Source organism: Cheilinus undulatus, linkage group 3 (assembly GCF_018320785.1).
Source record: "Cheilinus undulatus linkage group 3, ASM1832078v1, whole genome shotgun sequence".
Taxonomy (NCBI): Eukaryota; Metazoa; Chordata; class Actinopteri; order Labriformes; family Labridae; genus Cheilinus; species Cheilinus undulatus.
Genome location: NC_054867.1, coordinates 20,984,386 through 21,005,930, shown reverse-complemented (window position 1 = coordinate 21,005,930; position 21,545 = coordinate 20,984,386). Strand labels below are relative to the sequence as shown.

At 39.8% G+C, this 21,545-nt stretch overlaps 1 protein-coding gene across 8 annotated transcripts in view; it reads left to right on the top strand.

Annotated features, from left to right (window-relative positions):
• Positions 1-21,545, top strand: part of celf4 (CUGBP, Elav-like family member 4) — a 152,134-nt gene that overhangs the window by 117,072 nt on the left and 13,517 nt on the right. For 2 of the 8 annotated variants that reach the window (XM_041782954.1, XM_041782951.1), the window contains exons 3-11: positions 2,443-2,491; positions 10,771-10,899; positions 11,855-11,934; positions 12,263-12,403; positions 12,707-12,845; positions 16,280-16,432; positions 16,873-16,983; positions 19,918-19,980; positions 20,336-20,416. In XM_041782954.1, coding sequence (XP_041638888.1) covers positions 2,443-2,491; positions 10,771-10,899; positions 11,855-11,934; positions 12,263-12,403; positions 12,707-12,845; positions 16,280-16,432; positions 16,873-16,983; positions 19,918-19,980; positions 20,336-20,416 — 946 coding nt within the window. The remainder of the gene's footprint in view (positions 1-2,442; positions 2,492-10,770; positions 10,900-11,854; positions 11,935-12,262; positions 12,404-12,706; positions 12,846-16,279; positions 16,433-16,872; positions 16,984-19,917; positions 19,981-20,335; positions 20,417-21,545) is intronic. The other 6 variants (XM_041782959.1, XM_041782958.1, XM_041782957.1 and 3 more) reach the window with 4 other exon arrangements.

The following is a 21,545-nucleotide window of genomic DNA, read 5'->3' as shown; positions in this document are numbered from 1 at the left end:
AACCTCACTTCACGCTGATTGGTGCATCTTATTTGATTGACAGATAGCTCGACAGGTAGAAGCTACGTTTCTGTCAACCAGATCACTAGCTAGCTAGCTGACAGGAAGTGGCACTCAGTGGGCAGGCCGTTAGGTTGATTTCAATATGGAAGCCTCGGCGGATTGGCTTCAAGAGCTGTTTGAGTCCGCCTGTTGTAAGCAGACAGCTGACGTCTGGGTTTGTCCAATTCTTTCTACAGTCTATGGTTAAAACCCTTTTGCTTCTGAATCATCAAAAAGAAGCATTTGCTTTCATCTATATCTTTGCTAACGATGACATCAGCCTTAAAGTGATATTATTTGTTAATGTTATTAGCTATGCAGCCTACTCACTCTTTGTTTTATTTTGCAATACAAAATTTAGCTTTCAGCTATTTCCTAGCAAACTTGCAATGATATATAATAGGCCTGCATCATTCTTATCATATGCATAGTTAGCTTAGTATGTTCTCTTATACCACTGAACCATTAATCTCCTAGTTATTAGCCTTGAAGTTCCTTCCCAATATTATTAGCTAAGAATTCACCCCTTTGGTATCGTTTTTTCGGTACAGAATTGTGTTTCTAGCTTTCAGCCATTTCAAATCGAGCCTGCAGTCACAGCCCTGAAGTGAAAGTCATATCATTTCTGTTCTGTATCCTCTTATTATTATATACATACAGCTTAGTACTTCCTGCTTCCCTGCTGAATCACTTAAAACTACTAAAGGGTAATATTAGCTTTGAGTCATGTCCTAGCTAATGATAAAGTTAGCCATGGAGAAAAATTCCTTGCTCATATTACTAGCTAAGTACTTATTCCTACTGAAGCATTCAAAACTATATCGAATGGTACTAGCACTTAGTCATTTCCTAGCTAATCATATTATTAGTTAGTATTACGCAAAAATCTTCAGCTAACAATGCCTTGGTCTAGCACATACTCTGCCCATTATATCTTTTATCATTACCAAAAGTTAGCATGGGCTTTCAGATATTTCTAGCATACTTCCTTCCCTATAAAATGATCCAGGAAGGAGTGCTGGACAATTAGTTTGTCTCAAATTGCATATTTCTGTTAGTATACTGTAATGCAGTACACTTAAATGAAGCACGTAATCCCAGTGGGTTAGTATCGTCTCAATTTGTGCACTGCCGTTTTACATTAGCAGGAAGTGAGACGGGTTTAACTACCTCTTTTTTCTTCCTCTACTTCTTTTTTAACAGCAAGTTAGAAATTGACGGTTGGCAATTATAAACAAATTTTCACTTACTATTGAATTATCGGTATCGGTATCAGTATATCGGTTTCGGCCAATAATAGCTTATAAAGTTAATTATTGGTTTCAGCTGAAAATAAAATTTATGCCGTAGTTAGTGTGTGCTGTTTAAAGCAAAATCAGGAGAACTACTTCAGTTGAAGTTATATTTCTTTTGTTCATCTTGAGTCTCAAAAATGTAAAAGCATATTTAAGCTCTGAAGTACAGCTAGATTTTTTGCATTTTAGAATCTGTCCTTTTGTTGTTGTTGTTGTTGTTGTTGTTGTTGTTGTTTAAAGCACTTTGTCAGGAGTATCTCAGGGAGCCATCCTGCAAACTGGTTCAGTAATAAGGAGAGTCAGTCTAAATTTATAAGCTATTTCTTTGTTGCACTGTAGAGCTCAGTGTCAGCATGTTATTTTGCTGCTTTTTATTGCCCTCAATGATGCAGATGCCTTGGCTGTACTTTTAAAAATACATGTAGCTTGTAATGCACATGAAACCCAAAGACATTACTGTAAGTTTTTCATTAGTGTATGGCTGTATTTAAAAAAAAATGCATCCTTCATTTCTGATAAAAATCAAATGTTTTGTCAATATTTAAAAAAAATTGTGTAGTACAGGATGGAATTGGTGTTTTTTACAGTGGAAAAAATGTAATTAAATATCTATATCGGCCAAAATGAGTTTTGAAATATTGGCACATCGGATATCGGCAAAAATCCAATACCGCACATCCCTAGTAGGTTTATTTGTTTCCATGTAGCTTATTATATCTAAATCACTTCATGGTAGCACACAAGCACACAGCAGCACCCACAGTGAGCATACACAGTCACAGCAGCTCTGCTGACCTGCCTTCATCCCTCTTTCTGTCGTTCCCTTCATCCCTCTGCTGATCCCCCTTTCTAGCCTCCTTTCATCTCAGATCAAATAATATTTCCAACCCATATTCCCAACCAGCTATTTCCCCAATGGCTATAAGTGCTTCAGCTTTGGAGATTTTCAATATACTTTACCCGCAATTTGGCTGAGTGATTCTAAAAAAGTTTATATTCGAAGGGGGGTTGGGTAAAAGCATGTGCTGTTACATGATGATGCTAACTAGCTACTTTGTCTCTTTTTCTTCCTTCTTGTTTGTTCCTCTTTCTCTCTCTGTCACAGATGAACAGACCGATCCAGGTGAAGCCAGCAGACAGCGAGAGTCGAGGAGGTACTGTATGCCGTTTTTTTCCTCTCTTTTCCTTCCTTGCTACCTTCTTTCCTCGCAGCCCTACAAACATGCTGCCTGTGCATATCAGCCTCACCATTATCTGTCCCATTAGACGATGCCCTGTACCTTGACGCGGGCTGACAGCGTGGCCTGGCCGGACCCTCTAGTAATCAGAACACATTATGTAAACAGTGCTCTTTCTGGCCGGCGCTGGCCTCTGGCTCCTTTCTTGGAGATTCATCATATGCACGCACATACACGGAAAACATGCGTGCCTTGTCATGCTGCAGGGGAAAGCAGGTCACTTCTTTTTGTCACCTTCAGTTTAGCTGCGTGCAACAAAGTGAATCCTGTTTGACTCCTGTCACAAGTTTAAATCAGCAGAATGAGCTGCACATTTAAATGACAGACGTGTGTGACAGTAAGTGGACGTATAATCTGGTATTTTGTACGCGTCCCATTGTATTGACGGCTAAGACAGCTTAAAGCGCATTTTCTATGTCTAGACATGTAGTGACCTGCTCCTGACATCAATCAATGCACTGTACAACAGAAGATTGATGCAGTTAGACCAGTTTGGCTGGACTCTTTCAAACTTTGCAGTTGCTAATATAATTGGCACCAGAGCGATTCTTCTGCCACAGGAAAGACGAGAAGGAGAAAAAAGAGGAAATAGAGCGGGAAAGGAGTTGAAGGTTGATAAGCAGAGTGAAGCGTAAGGACTGTGAGAGAGGTGGTAGCCTGTAAGAGAAGAAAAAGAACCTTTAAGAAGAGAAAGAGAGATTGTGCGACATCCTCCTCTGTTTAGTTCGCTGGAGCTGTGAGGATGATTGATGGAGCGGGAGGGAGCGGAGGCGAGCTCCGAGCGTGAGGAAGCAAAGTGAGGGCAATGCAGGCCGTCCATACCTCTGTCTGTTACTTGAGTCTATCTCTCTCAGTACGTCTGTCCTCGGCCCACTTCTCTCACTACACCTTATTCTCACCAAGATTATTTCTGCGTCTAATGCTTTTTCTCCTCTATAGCCTAAATGTGTTTCTCAAGCATGAAAGCAGAACTGCACTGCACTGTCAGACTCTGATGTTTCTAATGCAGTAAGAAGAAGAACTCAGATCTTACATTTTTGTGAAAAACATGCCAACAATAAAAGTTCACATCCAAAAGTTGTGCAGAAGTACTTTCAAGCAGAAGTCCTTATAGTTACAAAACAATGCCTCTCTTTATGAAGAATTAAGAATTTCATGCAGTTTAATTAGAATTTTTTCAAGACTTTCTCCTAAAATAGTTTTATTCTATTAAAGTATTATACTAATTTAGTTGTCATTGCAATCCTCAGTGTAAGAAGTGTTAGAAGTGTTTTACTGATAGCTGCATGACTATGCTTTTTCCATAAAGTAAAGTGGTAAGGCTGGTAGCTTTCAAAGTAAGGATATAGCTCCCATCCAAGGGTTAGAAATAATACAGGGGCTCAAGGGATGATAACAAAAGAATGACAGTAAAAGAAAATTAGAGTATACATTTTAGTTTTTTACAATTTAACGAAAACATGCATTAACAAACCTGTTGAAAAATCACCAGTTAGGTAGAACTGCCAACAACTTCTTTACATCTGAACAGAAGAAGAGCTAGTTACAGTCTTTGATAATGCTTCCCAAAGGCTGCAAGAAGCCTTTTACAAGAAATAACAACCATAAACATCATAATTAAAATTGTAATTTTAAATACTCATAAAATACTTGATTTCATGTGTATATTTTGTTGAAAGTCCCAAAACTAACAAACGACGGCCTGAAGATTTAACTTTTTATCACAGATTTTGTCGTATGGACAGAACTGGTGTTACAGTTTAATTGGTACTGAATTAACTGCTGACACTCCTTTAAGCAGTCCACTTCAATGATCGCTACCCTATAATAAGAGTGCCATTGAAGATATGGTCTTTGGTCAAGAGTTTGTGGAGTCAAAAAGCATGTTTAAAAAGATGAATATTTGAAAAGCAGATATACATTACTGTGCAGAACTACACTGCCTGGCCAAAAAAACAGTCAACACCAAAAAAAGGTCACACACTCTAATATTTCGTTGGGCCACCTTTAGCTTTGATTACAGCACGCATTCACTGTGGCATTGTTTCGATAAGTTTCTGCAATGTCACAAGATTTATTTCCATCCAGTGTTGCATTAATTTTTCACCAAGATCTTGTATTGATGATGGGAGGGTCTGACCACTGCGCAAAGCCTTCTCCAGCACATCCCAAAGATTCTCAATGGGGTTAAGGTCTGGACTCTGTGGTGGCCAATCCATGTGTGAAAATGATGTATCATGCTCCCTGAACCACTCTTTCACAGATTGAGCCCGATGAATCCTGGCATTGTCATCTTGGAATATGCCCGTGCCATTAGGGAAGAAAAAATCCATTGATGGAATATCCTGGTCATTCAGTATATTCAGGTAGTCAGCTGACCTCATTCTTTGGGCACATAATGTTGCTGAACCTAGACCTGACCAACTGCAGCAACCCCAGATCATAGCACTGCCCCCACAGGCTTGTATAGTAGGCACTAGGCATGATGGGTGCATCACTTCACCTGCCTCTTTTCTTACCCTGTTGCACCCATCACTCTGGAACAGGGTAATTCTGGACTCATCAGACCACATGACCTTCTTCCATTCCTCCAGAGTCAAATCTTTATGCTCCCTAGCAAACTGAAGCCTTTTTTTCCAGTTAGCCTTACTGATTAGTGGTTTTCTTAAGGCTACACAGCTGTTCAGTCCCAATCCCTTGAGTTCCCTTTGCATCGTGCATGTGGAAATGCTCTTACTTTCACTATTAAACATACCCCTGAGTTCTACTGTTGTTTTTCTTAGATTTGATTTGGTCAAACGTTTAAGTGATCGCCGATCACGATCATTCAGGATTGTTTTCCGACCACATTTCTTCCTGGAAGACGATGGTTCCCCACTATCCTTCCAGTTTTTAATAATGCGTTGGACAGTTCTTAACCCAATTTTAGAAGTTTCTGCAATCTCCTTAGATGTTTTCTCTGCTTGATGCATGCCAATGATTTGACCCTTCTTAAACAGACTAACATCTTTTCCACGACCACAGGATGTGTCTTTGACATGGTTGTTTAAGAAATGAGAAGTTTCTCATTGCATCAGCTGGGGTTAAATAACTTGCTGCCAGCTGAAAGATAATTGCCCATGCAGTAATTATCCAATAGGAGGCTCGTACCTATTTGCTTAGTTAAATCCAGGTGGCGACTTTTTTTTTTGGCCAGGCAGTGTATGAGACTTATATGGGACGAATATCAAGGCTAAAGTAAGGCATGTAATGGCAAAAAAGCTACCTGAGGGCAGCATTGGGCAGAAAGGAGGACTGACACAGCCCAGGTTATGTTCTGGATGTCCTTTCATATTACCAGGAGCATGGGAATATAATCAGTTGAAAAGATAACAAAGTTCACACCTTTAGAGTAGAGTAAGAGGTTGATGTTCTGGATGCTGCAAGTCAAAGTCTTTATTTTCGAATGTTTTTTCTAATCTGAAAACAATTACACACACCCAAACCCTGCATAGTGAGTCATTGCATTTTATCTGTTTTCACTGCAAAAATTCATAGAACGTGGCAAACTGTTTTATACTGTGGTTAAATTAAGCAGTGGGGATGAGCCTGTGGCTCTGTCGATCTTTAAAAATCACACTTGATCCATTTATTCTGACAGAGATCTTCATACAGCACCAGCTCGTACGTCACAGCTGTGCCAAGTTGGAGAGCAACCTTTTAATTCAGTCTCTGTTAGGTGGTTGTGAAAACGGACTCATGCAAAACTATGTGGTTTAAAGTGAGGTTTCAGTGCAAAAGAGAGAGAGAGAAAGGTAGCAGTATACCACTCTATTTTCTTTTAACAGTCAAATATGTCACTTATTAAGATTTGCTATGGAAGTACTAAACTAAACTGAGGACTCTTCTCTCCTCACATCTCTTAACATTAAATCAGAAAAAAATATTTATGTAAAAAAAATACTTAACCTAAGTACCTGAGTAGATTTACTTTTCATCTCTTTGTAATTGACAGTGTGAGGTAGGAACAAATGATGAGTTAAAATATTGATATTATAGAGAAATCCTTTCTTAATGTTTGGAAGTTACTCTAGATTGTATCAGATTATAAACCAGGGAGACAGTGCTATCTGCTGTGCGTGTATGTGTGTATATGTGTGTGAGAGAGAGCTTTACAGTGCTGTTGACACTCTTGTGTATATTGATTTGCTCTCTAGCTGAATATAAGTGTACGTGTGTTAACAGTCCTTTTCCAAAGTAAGATCTAATGTTTATTGGTCGCTTCTCTGGGGAATTGTAAGCTTTGTCCACCAATGAGAAGTGTGAATGTGCTGCTCTTGTGTGAGAGAGAAGATGCAGGGGCAAACATTTTAAGAGTTGTGTGTGGGTGCATATGTGTGTGTCCTCAACCCCTGGTGCGCGCTCCACTCTTGTAAACCCCCACCCCAGTGCAAGGCCGGAGCGCAGATTAGTCTTGTTGACTCGGCAAGGACACCCTGTCAGGCTCAGGCAGAGGGGAACAGACCCTAAGCACGCATGCACGCACACGGACATACACACAAATATTAGCAACACCTAGGCACACGTTCATTTGTAGAACGCATTAAGAGGCGATTTCACTGAGGCTCATTAATTTCTCAACATGCACATCCATTTCTCGGCAATGTAGGAACAGACAGACTTTCACACCGATACATCTGCTACTGTTGTGCACTAACACACTTTCACCGTCTGCCTCACAATCTCTCAAACACTCATCTACTGACTCAGTCACAGTCATAATGAATAATGGGCTGATGCTGGGCCTCAACTTCAATTTATCTAATAAAGATGCATACATGTAGAGTCATATCTGATTATATAAACCTGCATTTTTGCTTGATGGCATTGGCTTTTCTCTCAGTGTGGTTTATGAGTGATTTTCAGTCATCTCTCTTATACAAATTTGTAAAGATTGACAAAGACAGAAGTTGCTGTGTGCAAAAGTTGTTTCCTAAAATAATGAAATGATACGTATGTTACTTTAACTGAATCAAGTGGCTACTTCTCTGGTGTGAAAGGTTGGATAGGAGTATTTCCCAAGTGTGATAAAAGTTGAGGGTTGTGGTTCAGATGGGATAGGTAGCAAAGGCAGAGTTAACTGCAACAAGGATAGCAGTGAGAAGGGAACAAAGAACTATCATTTAGGAAGAAGGTAAAATACTTTAAAAGTTATGTTGTGTGCATATGTCAATAAAGTGGCTCAATTTTCCATGTGACTATCTTATAAAAGATTTCTGCATAAAGTCAGGCAAACTTCAGTGCTGCCAATTTTTTGGAAGTGCAAAAAACTTGCAAAAAACTGCATTTCCCACAGTGCCTCCTTGAGGCTGACTGCAAAATTCTCAGAGGTGTTATTGTCATCCACATTAAAATGCACACATGATTAAAGCCGGCTTTACATTTTTTTTTCCTATTTTATATTAACCCTCTGAGGCTGACGTTGTCATATACAGCAAAAAAAGATGTGGGTTATTATAAGCTAAATAACTTTTGAACCGTACGTCAGAGCCACCCATGGACAGGGCCTGAGTGGCTCATAATCACAGATGTGTCTATCTGTGTCACTGCAGACAGGAACTGCTTTGAATAATGGCTCAAGTTCAGCCAATATAAAAAAGTCGCTGTTAATTGTGTCATACATACAGTATAAATCTTTGAGTTTTCATTTCCATTTATTTTTCTTTTGTCTTTATCGTACCGTAACTTAAAAAAAATTCAAGGGGAGCAGGTGGCCTAGTGGCTAAAGGCGCTCCCCATGTAGAGGGGACGGCCTGGGTTCGAATCCGGCCTGAGTCCCTTTACCACATGTTTCTCCCCCACTCTTGACCCTGTTTTGACTCTATCCACTGTCCTCCTCTATCTAATAAAGGCACAAAAATGCCCAAAAATAAATATAAAAAAAAAATTCAAGTGACATTACTGCAGCACACATATTCTTAAAGCCTTACGTGACACGCCGGATGGATTTGGGAAAGGGCAGAGCCTTTTAAAAAAATTTGGAGGGTGATTGGATAAATGTTCTGTCACATCTTTACGGGCCAATCAGAGCAACAAAACACGTGACATCGTAGCCCCGAACCAAGGTGCGCCCCTACTGAGGATTAAACTCCATAGAGAGCTGCATAACGCGAATCATGGCGACTGTAGACATGTAAGTACACGACTTTTGTCGTTTTTGAAAAGAAAACAACTCTGCTATTCTTTGTTCTTCTTTTAACAAAGAAATGTCGTCAAGTTCAGATAAAACTGACGCTTTAGGAGCATCTACACTAATCTCTTCCGCCATAATTGCACTGGCCTCTTGTTGCTGCTTGCATACGTCGCGGCTCCACCGCGCCCGAAAGTACCGCCCCTCGACACTGATTGTCCTGTCACTTTCTAGTCGGGCAGAAAAGGTTCAGATGGGAGCTTTGCAAGATGGATTTACCAAAAGGAAACACGGAAACGGGCGAATCCATCTGCTTTGCAAGGTTACGTAAAGCCCAGGTTGTCCTGAAAAAAAGGATGTTTTAAGCTTGACGGTGCACCACAGGGCTGATGTTTTACAAGCTTTTGAAGAGAAGAAAATGGTTAAAAATTAGCTCAAGGTTCACAGGGTTAATGCTAAAAGTTATGCTCAAGGCTGAGTTGACTGGCAGGTGGGTGAGTGATAACTGTTTGCTTGGAAGTCCAAGGCCAACCTCAGATCAACCTCTCTGCCTGTTGTCATAATAATCAAGTTAGTTTCAGGAAGCATCTACAACACTGGTTCCCAACCTGGGGTCCAGTCCCAGAGATTTAAGAGGGGTGTGAGGGTCTGTTTGCTCAGAGGTTGTTAAAGTTAGGTTAAATAACTATCTAAAGTCATGATAAAACACTTGTGAATAATTCATGCAAAGATATTTTGTTAAGAACAGTTGTGTTTTGGTCTATTTTGTCTTGCTTTAAATGATTAAAACAATCTGAAGTGATTGTATTTTTGACAGCAATAAATCACTTTTTTCCTTTGGGGGCCTCAACTCTTCTCTTTGATATGATAAGGAGGGGTTGTTGGAAAAATGGCTGGGAACCATTGATCTACAATAGGACAGCTGCTATCATTGGGCTTAAAAACTACACTTTGGATAACAATGGGTGACATAACTGACACTGCATCTATGTTTATAAAGTCTATGGAAAAACTCCAGCAGTGAGGGGCCGTCTGAAACAGAGGAGCATAACTTCACAGCCTGGTATATATTAGTGTTTTTCCAGGCGATTTAGATGGAGCAATGCACCACAAATACAAGTCTGAAAAAACAGACTCACTGCACTCTTATTAGGAGTGCAAAAAAATATGTAGCTCCTTTGATAAACTTTTAAGACCCTGCAATGTTAACCAACTGATCTGAAGCTGACTGTAAAGGAGCTATCAGCCAAACAGTGACAGGTTCCTCTGTCATAAAAAGATCAGGCACATGGCTCTAAACAAACATTTACCACAGACAAAGGTAGAGCCAGCAGCACTAAATATGAGCGAGTGCTGTGTTGTTGCTTTCAGACACATTTTGAAATGCTGAACCACGAGCATCTGTGAGCAGAGCTCACGCAGAGGGCACTGTGCCAACTGTGCTCCCACAGGACACAGACTGCACAGAAACAGGTTTTCCTGCTTCGGTCATGAGTTCAACTTTCACTGCGAATCTGAAATGGAACACGGTCGGAGCATATTATCAATAAATAGACAACCAGAAATTCCTAAAAGGGGTTTTGTAACTCTGTGAGAGTTTTAGTGATATAAACACAGGGAAAATTTCTGTTGTACTACCCACATTGTTTAGAGTTCATGATGAAGCCTCATGTACTGGAATAATCATCTGATTTGTAGGAATGTTTTCAATGTTATTCTATTGTTCCTGCTGATGTTTTCCATATGCAGCCAGTCCTACCATGAACCTTACAATGAGCTAACTCAACAACAATTAATCAAATAGCTTCAAGCTAACAGCTTAATTCAAACCCAGATGGGATCTAAAGCTGCTTGTAAAACAAATAATTTGCAGGATAACATATGTCCTATTGGATAACTATGGTATCACATATTTATTTACATGCAGCTAAGGATGGGGATAAATTTTTGCTATTTCACTGAGTGAAGTATGCATATCAAAATGCATGCCTTATCCTCTGATCATGACCTATTCCTTTCCTTTTAGAAGACAGAAAGCTCTTTGTCGGCATGCTCAACAAGCAGCAGTCAGAAGATGACGTGAGGCGCCTTTTCGAGTCTTTCGGCAGCATCGAGGAATGCACCATCCTCAGAGGTCCCGACGGAAACAGCAAAGGTGAGTTTATAGCTGTTTATGACTTTGAGCTGCAGACCTTTTTTTTTCACACATTGCTGCACAGAACTGATTTGGCCTTTCAAAGTTGGTGACTTTGCAAAGTTCTCCTGAAACACTTCCATGTTGAGTGATGTCAGAACGGGCTATTTCACAATCATCAGAGGGAGCTTTTACACAAAGATACAGTAGATTCTGTCAAATTCAACAGCAAACGCCCACAGGGATGAGAGATATAAAGCCCCAAGTCTTTACAGATGAACTCCATTAACCTTTTGAGTCAACCTACATGACTCTGATAAAGAAAAGAAGCAAGTGGACCTCCTTATTAACTACCACGTGTCATGCCAGAAAAATGTCCTTTAGAAATGTTGTCAGAGTGCGACACAAGTTCACTGCATGAAGTTCATCAGTGGGCTTAGCAGCCAATCAATGAGGCCCGATGATAAGTAAGCCTGATGATTACAGTGGGCTTGATCATTCTGATTCCTCCGTGAAGCTCCATTAACAAGGCCTCATCAGCCAGCTTACTCGGCTAAGTGGGCTTTAGCTCAATAATTACTGGGAACTTGATCATTCAAATTCATCAACAGGGCTTGTCAATAGTAAGCGACACCAGAACGCTGTGGCATTTTAAGCCCCATCGGAGGATCCCAAAGTTGTTAATGGTGTCAGAGTGGCATGTTTGGCCCCGATTATTGAGCGCTGATCTACACTGATGCAACTCTCCCCAGTAAAGAGGGCTTTTTTTACTAAATGTTTGTTGCTGAAATGCTGTAGGGAACTTAACTCTAGTGAGAAAAACAAGAAACTTTTTTACTTTCAGCCTTGTTACTGGCTGTGTTTTGTTGTTGTATTGTTTAACACTTTTCAGCAAACTTCTCTCCATACTGTCTTTTTTACCTTGCACATTTTCTAACCCCACGCTCTCTCTTTCTCTCTCTCTTTCTCTCTTTAGGCTGTGCATTTGTAAAATACTCGTCTCATGCTGAAGCTCAGGCAGCCATCAGTGCACTACACGGCAGCCAGACAATGCCTGTGAGTACACCATAACTGTGTGCGTAGATTTATGTGCGAGAGGTGAGTCACATAGAGAGATGAGTCACAGAGCGCTTAATTACCTTCTTAAAGTTGAGTTAAGTTATACTTTATTAATCCCAGTAAGGAAATTCATCCTTTGCATATGACCCATCATAACTATTCAGAGGCAACGGCTGCCAACTTCAGTTTGCTTTGGCAGGAGCGAGCGTGAGCATGATTGTGCAAGTGCAGATATGAGCTTATGTCATGTGTCTATTGATACACACTAACATGTACAGCTTGGCGTGTGTGTGTTTTGTGGGTGGGTGGATGGGTGGGTGCACAGGGTGCCTCATCCAGTCTGGTGGTCAAGTTCGCCGACACGGATAAGGAGCGCACCATCCGCCGCATGCAGCAGATGGCCGGTCAGATGGGCATCTTCAACCCTATGGCCCTGCAGTTTGGAGCCTACGGAGCCTACGCTCAGGCAAGACACCCCGCCAAACGCCTTCTTTATCCACAGTTATTTATTCAATGAACCACAAAGATTAAATGGACTGCACAGGCCTAGCTCAGATATAACTCTGAGACAGCAAAAACACATGAGGAATATTTGTTGAACACAGGGTGCAATGGTAATTTTAAATCCTAATTTGGGTCTGGAAAAAGTAGCACATTTTGTGAGACAATAACCTTGTTCCCTCACTTAAGTCAGGTTTTAAACACCTCAATATCATTTGATACCACCACTTTTCTCTACCCTTTTGAAACATTTTTGTTTACTGTGTAGGTGCAGCAGCAGGCGGCGCTGATGGCATCTGTAGGACAGGGAGGCTACCTCAGTCCAATGGCAGCCTTTGCTGCTGCCCAGATGCAGCATATGGCCACCATCAATGGCCTCCCAGGAGCACCGCTGACCCCAACGTCAGGTAAGATTAAGAACAATAATGTTAAAGAACCATACTTTAGTGTTAGGTATATAAACTGCATGCACATTATGCAAGCAAGAACCTTTATCTAGGAATGCATACTGGATTTTTGCACATATCCAATATACAGTTAGACAAGACAGTCTGGCTGCAGACCATACATCTCTGATGGCCACTTTCACAGACCATCCATCTGAGACGCAGATCTCCTCCAGTACAGAAGTGCCATTATTTTCCAGTACAACATGTTTTCAGTTTAAGAAAAAAAGTTTAAACTTTATACATTAACAAAGCCTGGCAGTTACATTCCTTAAATAACTACAAATTAAACAACATTACGGAAATAAAACAGAGAAAAAGGTCAGTGGTGTAATCCGGGATTATATCATGCATGGACCTTTTGTTGAGGTACTTACACAAATGGTTGTTTGCTTTAGCTTTGTTAGCTTTAGCTAAAGCTAACATAGCTTCCTATTTAACCTTACTGCATAAGCCAATGTTGCTAAGTTAGCTTGAGCAATGTGAGCGTAAGCAAACGCAGTTAAAGCTAATGAAGCAACATAGGCAATGTAGTCTAAGGCTGCTTTGTGAGTTTAGCTTTTTGCTATGTAGCTACGTTATCTACGTAGCTTATGCAGCTAACATAGTTACATAATCTGCCCTAGCTCCATTACAATGTTATCATGGAGGACAAGTTTTTTCCTTTTACTGTAAGCATGCTGTTTACTCTGCTTTGTCAGATTTTGCAGGTGCGGTTTGTGACGTTTAAATTTTGCTATCCCAACTCTTACCTTAGCCTCTACTAGGGTTGTTCCGATTCTGACACCAGTATCAGAAATACGTCCGACACTGCTTAAAATGCAGGTATTGGTATCGGCAAGTACACGAGTTTATGTACCGATCCGATACCGGTTGGTTTAACTTTATATTTTGCTTCGTTTAGCTATGCTAAATGTTAGCACTATAAACCTGAAATCAATTCTTCTTCGCTGCCACTGTATGAATGGGCTTTCGGTTTTAGCGCAGCGCAGAAGAACCAAGGTACCCGCTGCGGCAGCAAAGAATAGTTGCTGGGTGCAGTTTTTTCTCTGAATGTTATTGTTAAAATGCCTTCCAGACCGGTGCTGTCGTACAAGACCAGAAGTGACACAGTTCATCAAAAGTTACGTAACTTATGAACCGTAAAGCGTTGCCTCTCAATTGTTTTTCCTCTTGAAGCTAGCCGTTGTGTTTTCCTGTTCACACTATTGATGCCTTTGAATCCCATGCAGCAGCATTTTCAGCCAGCCTGAAAGTCGCATGACTTTTGGGGACTTTAATGATTAAATCCACACTAGTAAACCCAATGTTGAACGTCTTTTTATCCATTCTAATCGAATTACGATCATTTATTACCGCTGGCTCAAATGCTAACCACCATATTGTATCTCTCTGTGAGTATCTGTCCACCAATAGAAGGCTGTAATGTAATCATGTGATGCTGCCCAAAATAGCAGAGAGGAGAGAGAAAGTTCAATGCACTTGATGCTTTATACAACTGTATACACTAAGGACATATCTGTATACAACAGTTGTTAATATGAGAGTTGTAAGTTTTATATTGTATTTGGAAAAGTGCAATAAAGTTTGTATTAAAACAGAGAGAGAGCCTGTGATGTAGCTCCCTGTATTATTGTTATTTTAATATTTATCAGCAAAACCCAATATACAGCAGGAAAACAACTTTAGGGTCATAAAGACACTGGACACTCACAATTCTATTTGCTGAGCCATGTTCTGAGTCAAATATAGACCTAAAAATTTTTCCTAGTCTGAACAGTCAGTTCAGAGAGTGCAGACTGGTATTGGCCAATACCCAACATCTTCGTATTGGAATCGTATCAGGGAGGAAAAAATGTTACCGGAACATCCCTAACCTCTACCCTAACCCTAAACGAAAGTTTAATCTGATTTTATTTAGAGTTTTAACGTGTATTTTCATTCTGACAGAGACGATATGTTAGATGAATGGTCTTTGAGAGTGGTCATCAGAAATGAATAGTCTTTACCCAGACCCTTCTAAGGAATGAGGACAAAGAAGAAGACTTCAGCTGATGTAGATGTCTGTTTGTCCAGCTAAAACTCTCCAAGATTATTGGTACATACAGCCTATATTCAGCTGATATACCTCATATAAACAGTGATACATCGGTTAAAAATATCACCTGAAGTTTTCATATCTGCTGATATGATAATCAATAAATAATGATCAATCATAATCAATGATCAATCTTTAAACTAATATTTGTCCATACTGGTATAGTGACGATAATATCTTGCATCCCTACCTTTATTCTAATCCAAACAAAAGAATGTCTCACTACACTATAGAATCTACATAAACTGATATTTTAACATTATCAAGGAAAAGTAACACTCGGTAAATAGTATTTTGTAACGCCAGCACAGAGCTCTATGTATGTTGTTTATCATTTATTTTTCCATTGACTGTATGTTGTTGAACCCAAACAGAATCTTTACATTATGTCTGCAATGTGTTTGCTGCCATATTCCATTCAGGAAGCTGAGTTTGCACCATTTTGCATTAAATACGAACAACCATAGTCGATCTTACTGACTGGAAATATGACCTGCAATGGATCACAGTGACAGGAAACCCCCCAGTGGGGTACAAAGCTGCCTCTGTTGTTCTAACACACCAACAATTTTGAATTTGAGCAGATCACTGAAAACCAAATATTTGGTTTTGACCCACATTGTAATGGCAGTTTGAATTTCATATAGAAAGTGACAGCCCCATTAACTGCCAAGTGGCATAGTTGTTTAACTGATAGCCAATACTGTGTCATAATGCATAATTTTTGCACATACCCCTCTGGCAATGGACACTTTTTCTTTCCCTTTGTAAATTTCTCTGTCTTTTAAATCTTAGTAATGGGAATGAAAAATGTGGAGGCTTTATTAAAAATAGTTGTTATGTCTTGAAAAGCTAAATGTATTCCTTTCAGACCGTTTCTGTTCTTTTCTGGGGGGATTACAGTAAAAGAAACCAAATGGGCTTATCTTCCAAAAATATTTAGACAGACTCTGTATTGTTATCTTTTCTTAATGCATTCATAATGTGCAATCATCTGAGACACAAACATAATTGGTATCTATAGGATATCATCTATACAGTGGTCACACTTCTTGTACAGTATGTCTAGCATCCAGCTCTAATGGCTGTTGTGTCACTGTAAGGGCCAATGTTGCGACAAGAAATCAGCCCTGACATTTAGTGTCTTCACCAGCCCACTAGACCGGCCCCTCTGACATTTCCCAGAGTTACTATGTGTCCAGTCCAAGAAAAACTTTCTCCATTATGTCTGGGAGAAAACTATAGCAGAATGCTCACCATTTCTCTCTGTCTTTCCCTGTCTGCCCTGCGGCTGCAGGTGGCAGTACTCCTCCAGGCATCAGTGCCCCCACGGTGACCAGCATCCCCTCCCCCATTAGTGTAAATGGTTTTACTGGCATGCCGCCCCCGCAGGCGAATGGGCAGCCGCCTGCAGAGGCTGTCTTCACCAACGGGATACACCATTACCCTGGTAAGTCTGATAAAATTCAATGGGATCTATGCAAAGATGCTATTTTTTCTAAGATAAGAAAAATGCTAAAAAGATGGTGCATTTTGTGGAAAAAAAAGGCTTGATGTATTGTTTTCATGAAACTTGGGCTTTAAACTGTAAGCCATACTTTGTAGTAATACAGTCATTGTAATGGGAGAGTGTGCATGCTGCTGGCTTACAGGCGTGAATAGCCTTGAAGCATGTTCAGGAGGCCGAGGCCAGACAAACGTAGCCCACAGACAGTCAGCATGTCGAGGAGATGAGTGTTTGGCAAAGGTGCTTATGGGCTGCTGGAGCCTCAGTATGTGCTTGTGTCATGAGCCATGGCTGGTACCTCATTGGTTGTTTTTTGTCTGTCGAAGAGCTGGAAGAAAAATTTGTTTGATTTTTTTTTTTTTTTTACAATCTTGTCTCTCCAGTGTTGCAGGAGGTGGTTTTTAGGGAGGACTCGGAGAAAAACGGCTTGGGCGTGGCTCCGCGGAGTTGTTTTGGGGTTCAGGGTGGCTGCTTCCTGTCCTCTCTCTCTGAAGGTAGCGCTCCCCCCTCTTGCTCTCGCATTCCCCCCTTAACCTCTTCCCACTTACTTACGGGTACAAATAGGGGACAATCATACTCTCAGTGTGAGAAATAACTTTCATAAATAATTAAAAAGCGTGTGTTTTTTTTACCCTTTGTTAACCTGTGTATTTTCATAAGAAATTCACATTTGTGACTGTTCTGTGGATTTTTTTAGTAATTAAAAAAATGGATTACATTTTAAACGTACCCACACATAAAGATCTTGACCTTGATTAATTAAGCCAAAGTAAGGCTGAAATTTATTCAAAGTTAAATGTGTTTTATGAGTGGTTTTGGTGTAAAAATGCTGCTTGAATTTTGAGCTTTTATTCTAGAAGGACCTGTATTTTTACATTTGTGTTCAAACACGGACTAAAGGAGTTCTTTTATCTTTAAATCCTTGCTGTTGATTACAGTTTATTTGGGCATTTACACAATTTATTACCACATCTACTTATCTATTCTTTCACTCACAAAGTCTTAGTTAATTTGTTTTCCGAAGAATAAGATAAAACCACAAGGTTTAAGATAATTGACCCATATTTGGACCCATGTTTCTCTCTTTTTTGTGGCGTTCTGAGATGTTATTCAGTGTTGGTTTTAGTCCTTGGTGTGTTCAGTGTTTTCTTGGTTGAGGTGTTAGTGGGTTGTGTGTGCATGTAAGCATGTGTGTTTTTGAGTGGTGTACTTATGTGTATGTGTATAGATGGTTCGTTTAGGAAGAGTGGCAAAGCGTAGAGCAGTAGTCTGTCTAGAATGTGGATTATTTTGAATAATTTAGAGCAGGGGTTCCCAGACTTTTTCAGGTCGAGACCCTAATGAGAAGTGTGTGCGTTCTCTGGGACCCAAACTTTCAACAAAACACTGTGTATCGCCATAACATCTACATATTAAAGATAGAATAAATAAACACATTTCCTATGAGTTTTATGCTTTTTTAACCTCTATAACTAATTTTAATAAACTGGCAGTGGGACTTACTTTTTTTCAGGAATGTGGAACTTTTTTGATTCTTTACACTGCAACTAATGATTAGGCTAAAGAGAACTGTTATTGAATTGAATTTACTCTGCTTGTTGGTGACCCAAAACTAGTCCATGGCCCTAACCCTGGGAAAGGCTAGAGTGTCTCCTACACTGTCAGACCAAACAGTTGAAGGTTGTTTAAAAAATGAGTAAAAATCCAAAACAGTTATTTCAGCTCTATTTTCCTGAGTTGATAGACATTTTTACACGTTTTTAGTTCTAAGTAGGGCTGTCATGATCAATCAAGGTAATCGTGACTGATTCAGGTCCACAATCAGTGCACTAACACTTTTTAATCGCAATTAATCGCAAGCTTTGTTGTCTCACAGTAAAATCAGTCCGCCACTGCTCCTTAATGTCTCATTTCACTAAAAAGAAAAAAAAAAACAAAGGTTAGTGGACAGGTCAGAAGTCATCTGCACCCTCTAAATGATCTCTTATTTCATTTTCAGTCTATAACAAGTTTCTTTTCTGTGGCTAAGTCTATGTTTAAATCTTCAGATTAGCTCTAAAAGTAGGTCTGCACCCAGGAATTCAAATACCCTTAGTTTAAAACAGTAGAAAAAACAAAAATGACTTGAAAACAATTTAAAATGTAAAATAGTGGAATTTTAAAATTCAATTAAAAGGGTTCAATTAATCATGATTAACTACAGAAAATCTGAGAATTATTACCATCAAAAATTTTACGTTTTTGACCACCCTTTTAAAGTAAACATAACTCAATCATCCAAAGCAATGTTCGTCATTGTACTCAAATTATTTTTTCACTGAATGTTTTTGGATATTAGACACTTTTGCACCATGAGTGAAGTTACTGACTCAGTTAGAGAAGACCTTCCTGGAGCTGCAAAGCCAATACTAGATGGGTGATTGAACATGATGGGAGAGGACCTCCATGTGGAAGTGTGCATCTTTCAGTTATTGTCATTTGCTGTAGCTTAAGTTAGCCTACCATAAGTGGCATAAATGTTTAAGGTTAAAGTTATGATAGACATAAGGGAAAATTGCAGTGGATGAAGAACATGTAGCTCCACTAAAAGTACTTAAACATGTTGTTTTGAGTTGGATTCAAACAGAATTTTAAAGTGCAGAAGAGTTCAAGGTAAAGTTTTACTCAAAAAAAGTTAAGTTAACCCAACATTAATGTACGAGTTAAACTAAGTTTATATAACTTAAAATGGCTAAAGACCTGCTATTTTTTTTGTTGCTTAAAAATTTTTACAAAATCACTTGTCTCTGATGTTTAAGATTTATTAACTCTTTAGGGGTTACTCAAAAAATGTATTTCCACTACATAGAAACTTTGAAGTAATCAGTTTCAACAAAAAATCTGAGTGTTTTCAACTTATTGTGTTTTACAGTGCACATGTGAAGAGACCGTAACAGGTTTACTCAAGTTGTGCGTGTTGTAATTGTCTTGTTTTAAATGTGTACCATCAGAAAAGTTCAATAGTGTCTTCTATATATTGTACAGTTTTCTGTGGTGACATTTCTTTAGTTGTTTGATTTCACTTTCAAACTTTTACTTTGGTGGGGAGAAAGAGAGCTACATGTGAAAAGTGCTTTAGGAGAAACATAAAGTAAAAAGTCAGGGCAAAAGGAATTCAGAATTCAGTTCCTCACGTACTGAAAGCGAAGCGAGTTGACACCTCGCTGTTGGGCTCTCTAACCTTTCTGCTTTTCTCCACCTGTCTGTTCTTCTCTCCATCCCTTCCTCCCTCTCATCCTCGTTATATATTACTCTCGCCATCCTCCGTGCCCTATCCTCCATCTATATTCTCCCTCTGTCTCTCTCTCTTTGCCTCATCTCTCTCCCTCCATCCATCCGTGCACCCCTCAACCACCTCCTCCGTCTTCTCTGTGTCTCTGGTGGAGCAGCTCAAAGTCCCACTGCAGCTGATCCTCTCCAGCAGGCTTACACAGGAGTCCAGCAGTATGCAGGTCTGTCTGTCACTCTCACAGCAGCACTGATCTGTGCGTGAGTGTGTGCGTGACTTTGAGTCAGAGAGAGAGAGAGATAAGAGATTCCTTTGTTTGAATTTTGTTCATGTAATATTAAGTGTTGCAGTCGGACTACATCAATTTATTCCTAGTCTTTGTTGTCTTCAGTGTGTGTGTGTTTGTGTATGTGTCGATGCAACACGTACACTCTATTGTCTGTTATCTGATCGATTGCCTGCTGTGCCCCTGCATATATCACATTGTTTGTATGTATCCGAGTGTGCATATGTGCGTGTTCTCTCTAGTCATGGCTGTTATCTGATCCGCTGTGTGTGTGTGTATGTGTGTGTCTCAGCAGCCTACCCCGCTGCATACGGCCAGATCAGCCAAGCCTTCCCCCACCCTCCACCCATCATTCCACAGCAGCAACGAGAAGGTAACACACAAAAACGCACGCTCACGCACACATTTGGCACACCATTCAGCCCTAAATATTCATACATGCTGCAAACATTTAGTCATTCTCTGTTCAACTTTAATCCTCCTGCCAACATAGCCCTGGAATGAACACCCACGTTTAAAAATATCCAGGCAATTCACAGCGCACACTTTGTTTTCAGGCATGATTTCACCTCCTGCCAGCTAGTTAAAAGCAGAATATACAGATTACTCACACAAAAATAGAGTATAACACTCTCTGTCAGGAAGGATTGATTGGTGACTAACGAAGTCTTATTTTTCATCCTTTTGAAACAATTATAGCAGGAGAAATGTTGAAAAAACACATAAAATACTGAGAAACGTGTAGTTTTAGGTAAGGATGCAGTGCCTGTCCCTGCTGGATGTAAGATAACTAACTTTAATGCCAAACAAAGTGTTTCAAAATAAGCTGTAAACCTGCTCATGCACCCATTGACCTGCAGCCCTGGGACAGCCATGCCTGGGACAGTACTGCCCTCTAGTGGATTTTAAACAAAGCAATGTAAATCTTACATTGGCTGTGGCATCCTACACTATTACAGCAGTTAGTAGTCTTTTGATTTTGGGAAACCTGAAAGCTGTGAATGCTGGATCTTTGAACTTTATATTGCAGCTAAAACTGTCAACCCAAATATCCTAAATGACTGTCATCTAACGAGTGCATGTTGATTTAGCTGGATTTATAGAAGCTGTTAGGATAACATTGAAAATGTTGAGACCATAAATGGGCTTGGAACTGGGGCTCAAGCCCTGAAAAGTTTTGAGGGTTTATAAAACAAAAGACTGAAAAGAATCCTGTTAAAAAGAAATAAGAATAACTAAGAATGCTGAAGGTCAACAGAACCCCACTCTCCCTCTTCGTCTACCTGTTGTCACAGAACTGTGCAGGTAAAAAGAAGGGAAAACACGTCCAAATACAAATCACCAGAAGGGAAATCAAACCTATTATAGGGTTGACTGTCAAAAGTCAAATATCCTCTTAATGGCTCACTCATAAAGAGAAAAAACACAAATTTTAAGCTTGATAAAGACCACAGAAGAAGATATTTTTTAAGCCTCTACAAACCTGGTTTGTAGTTTTAAGT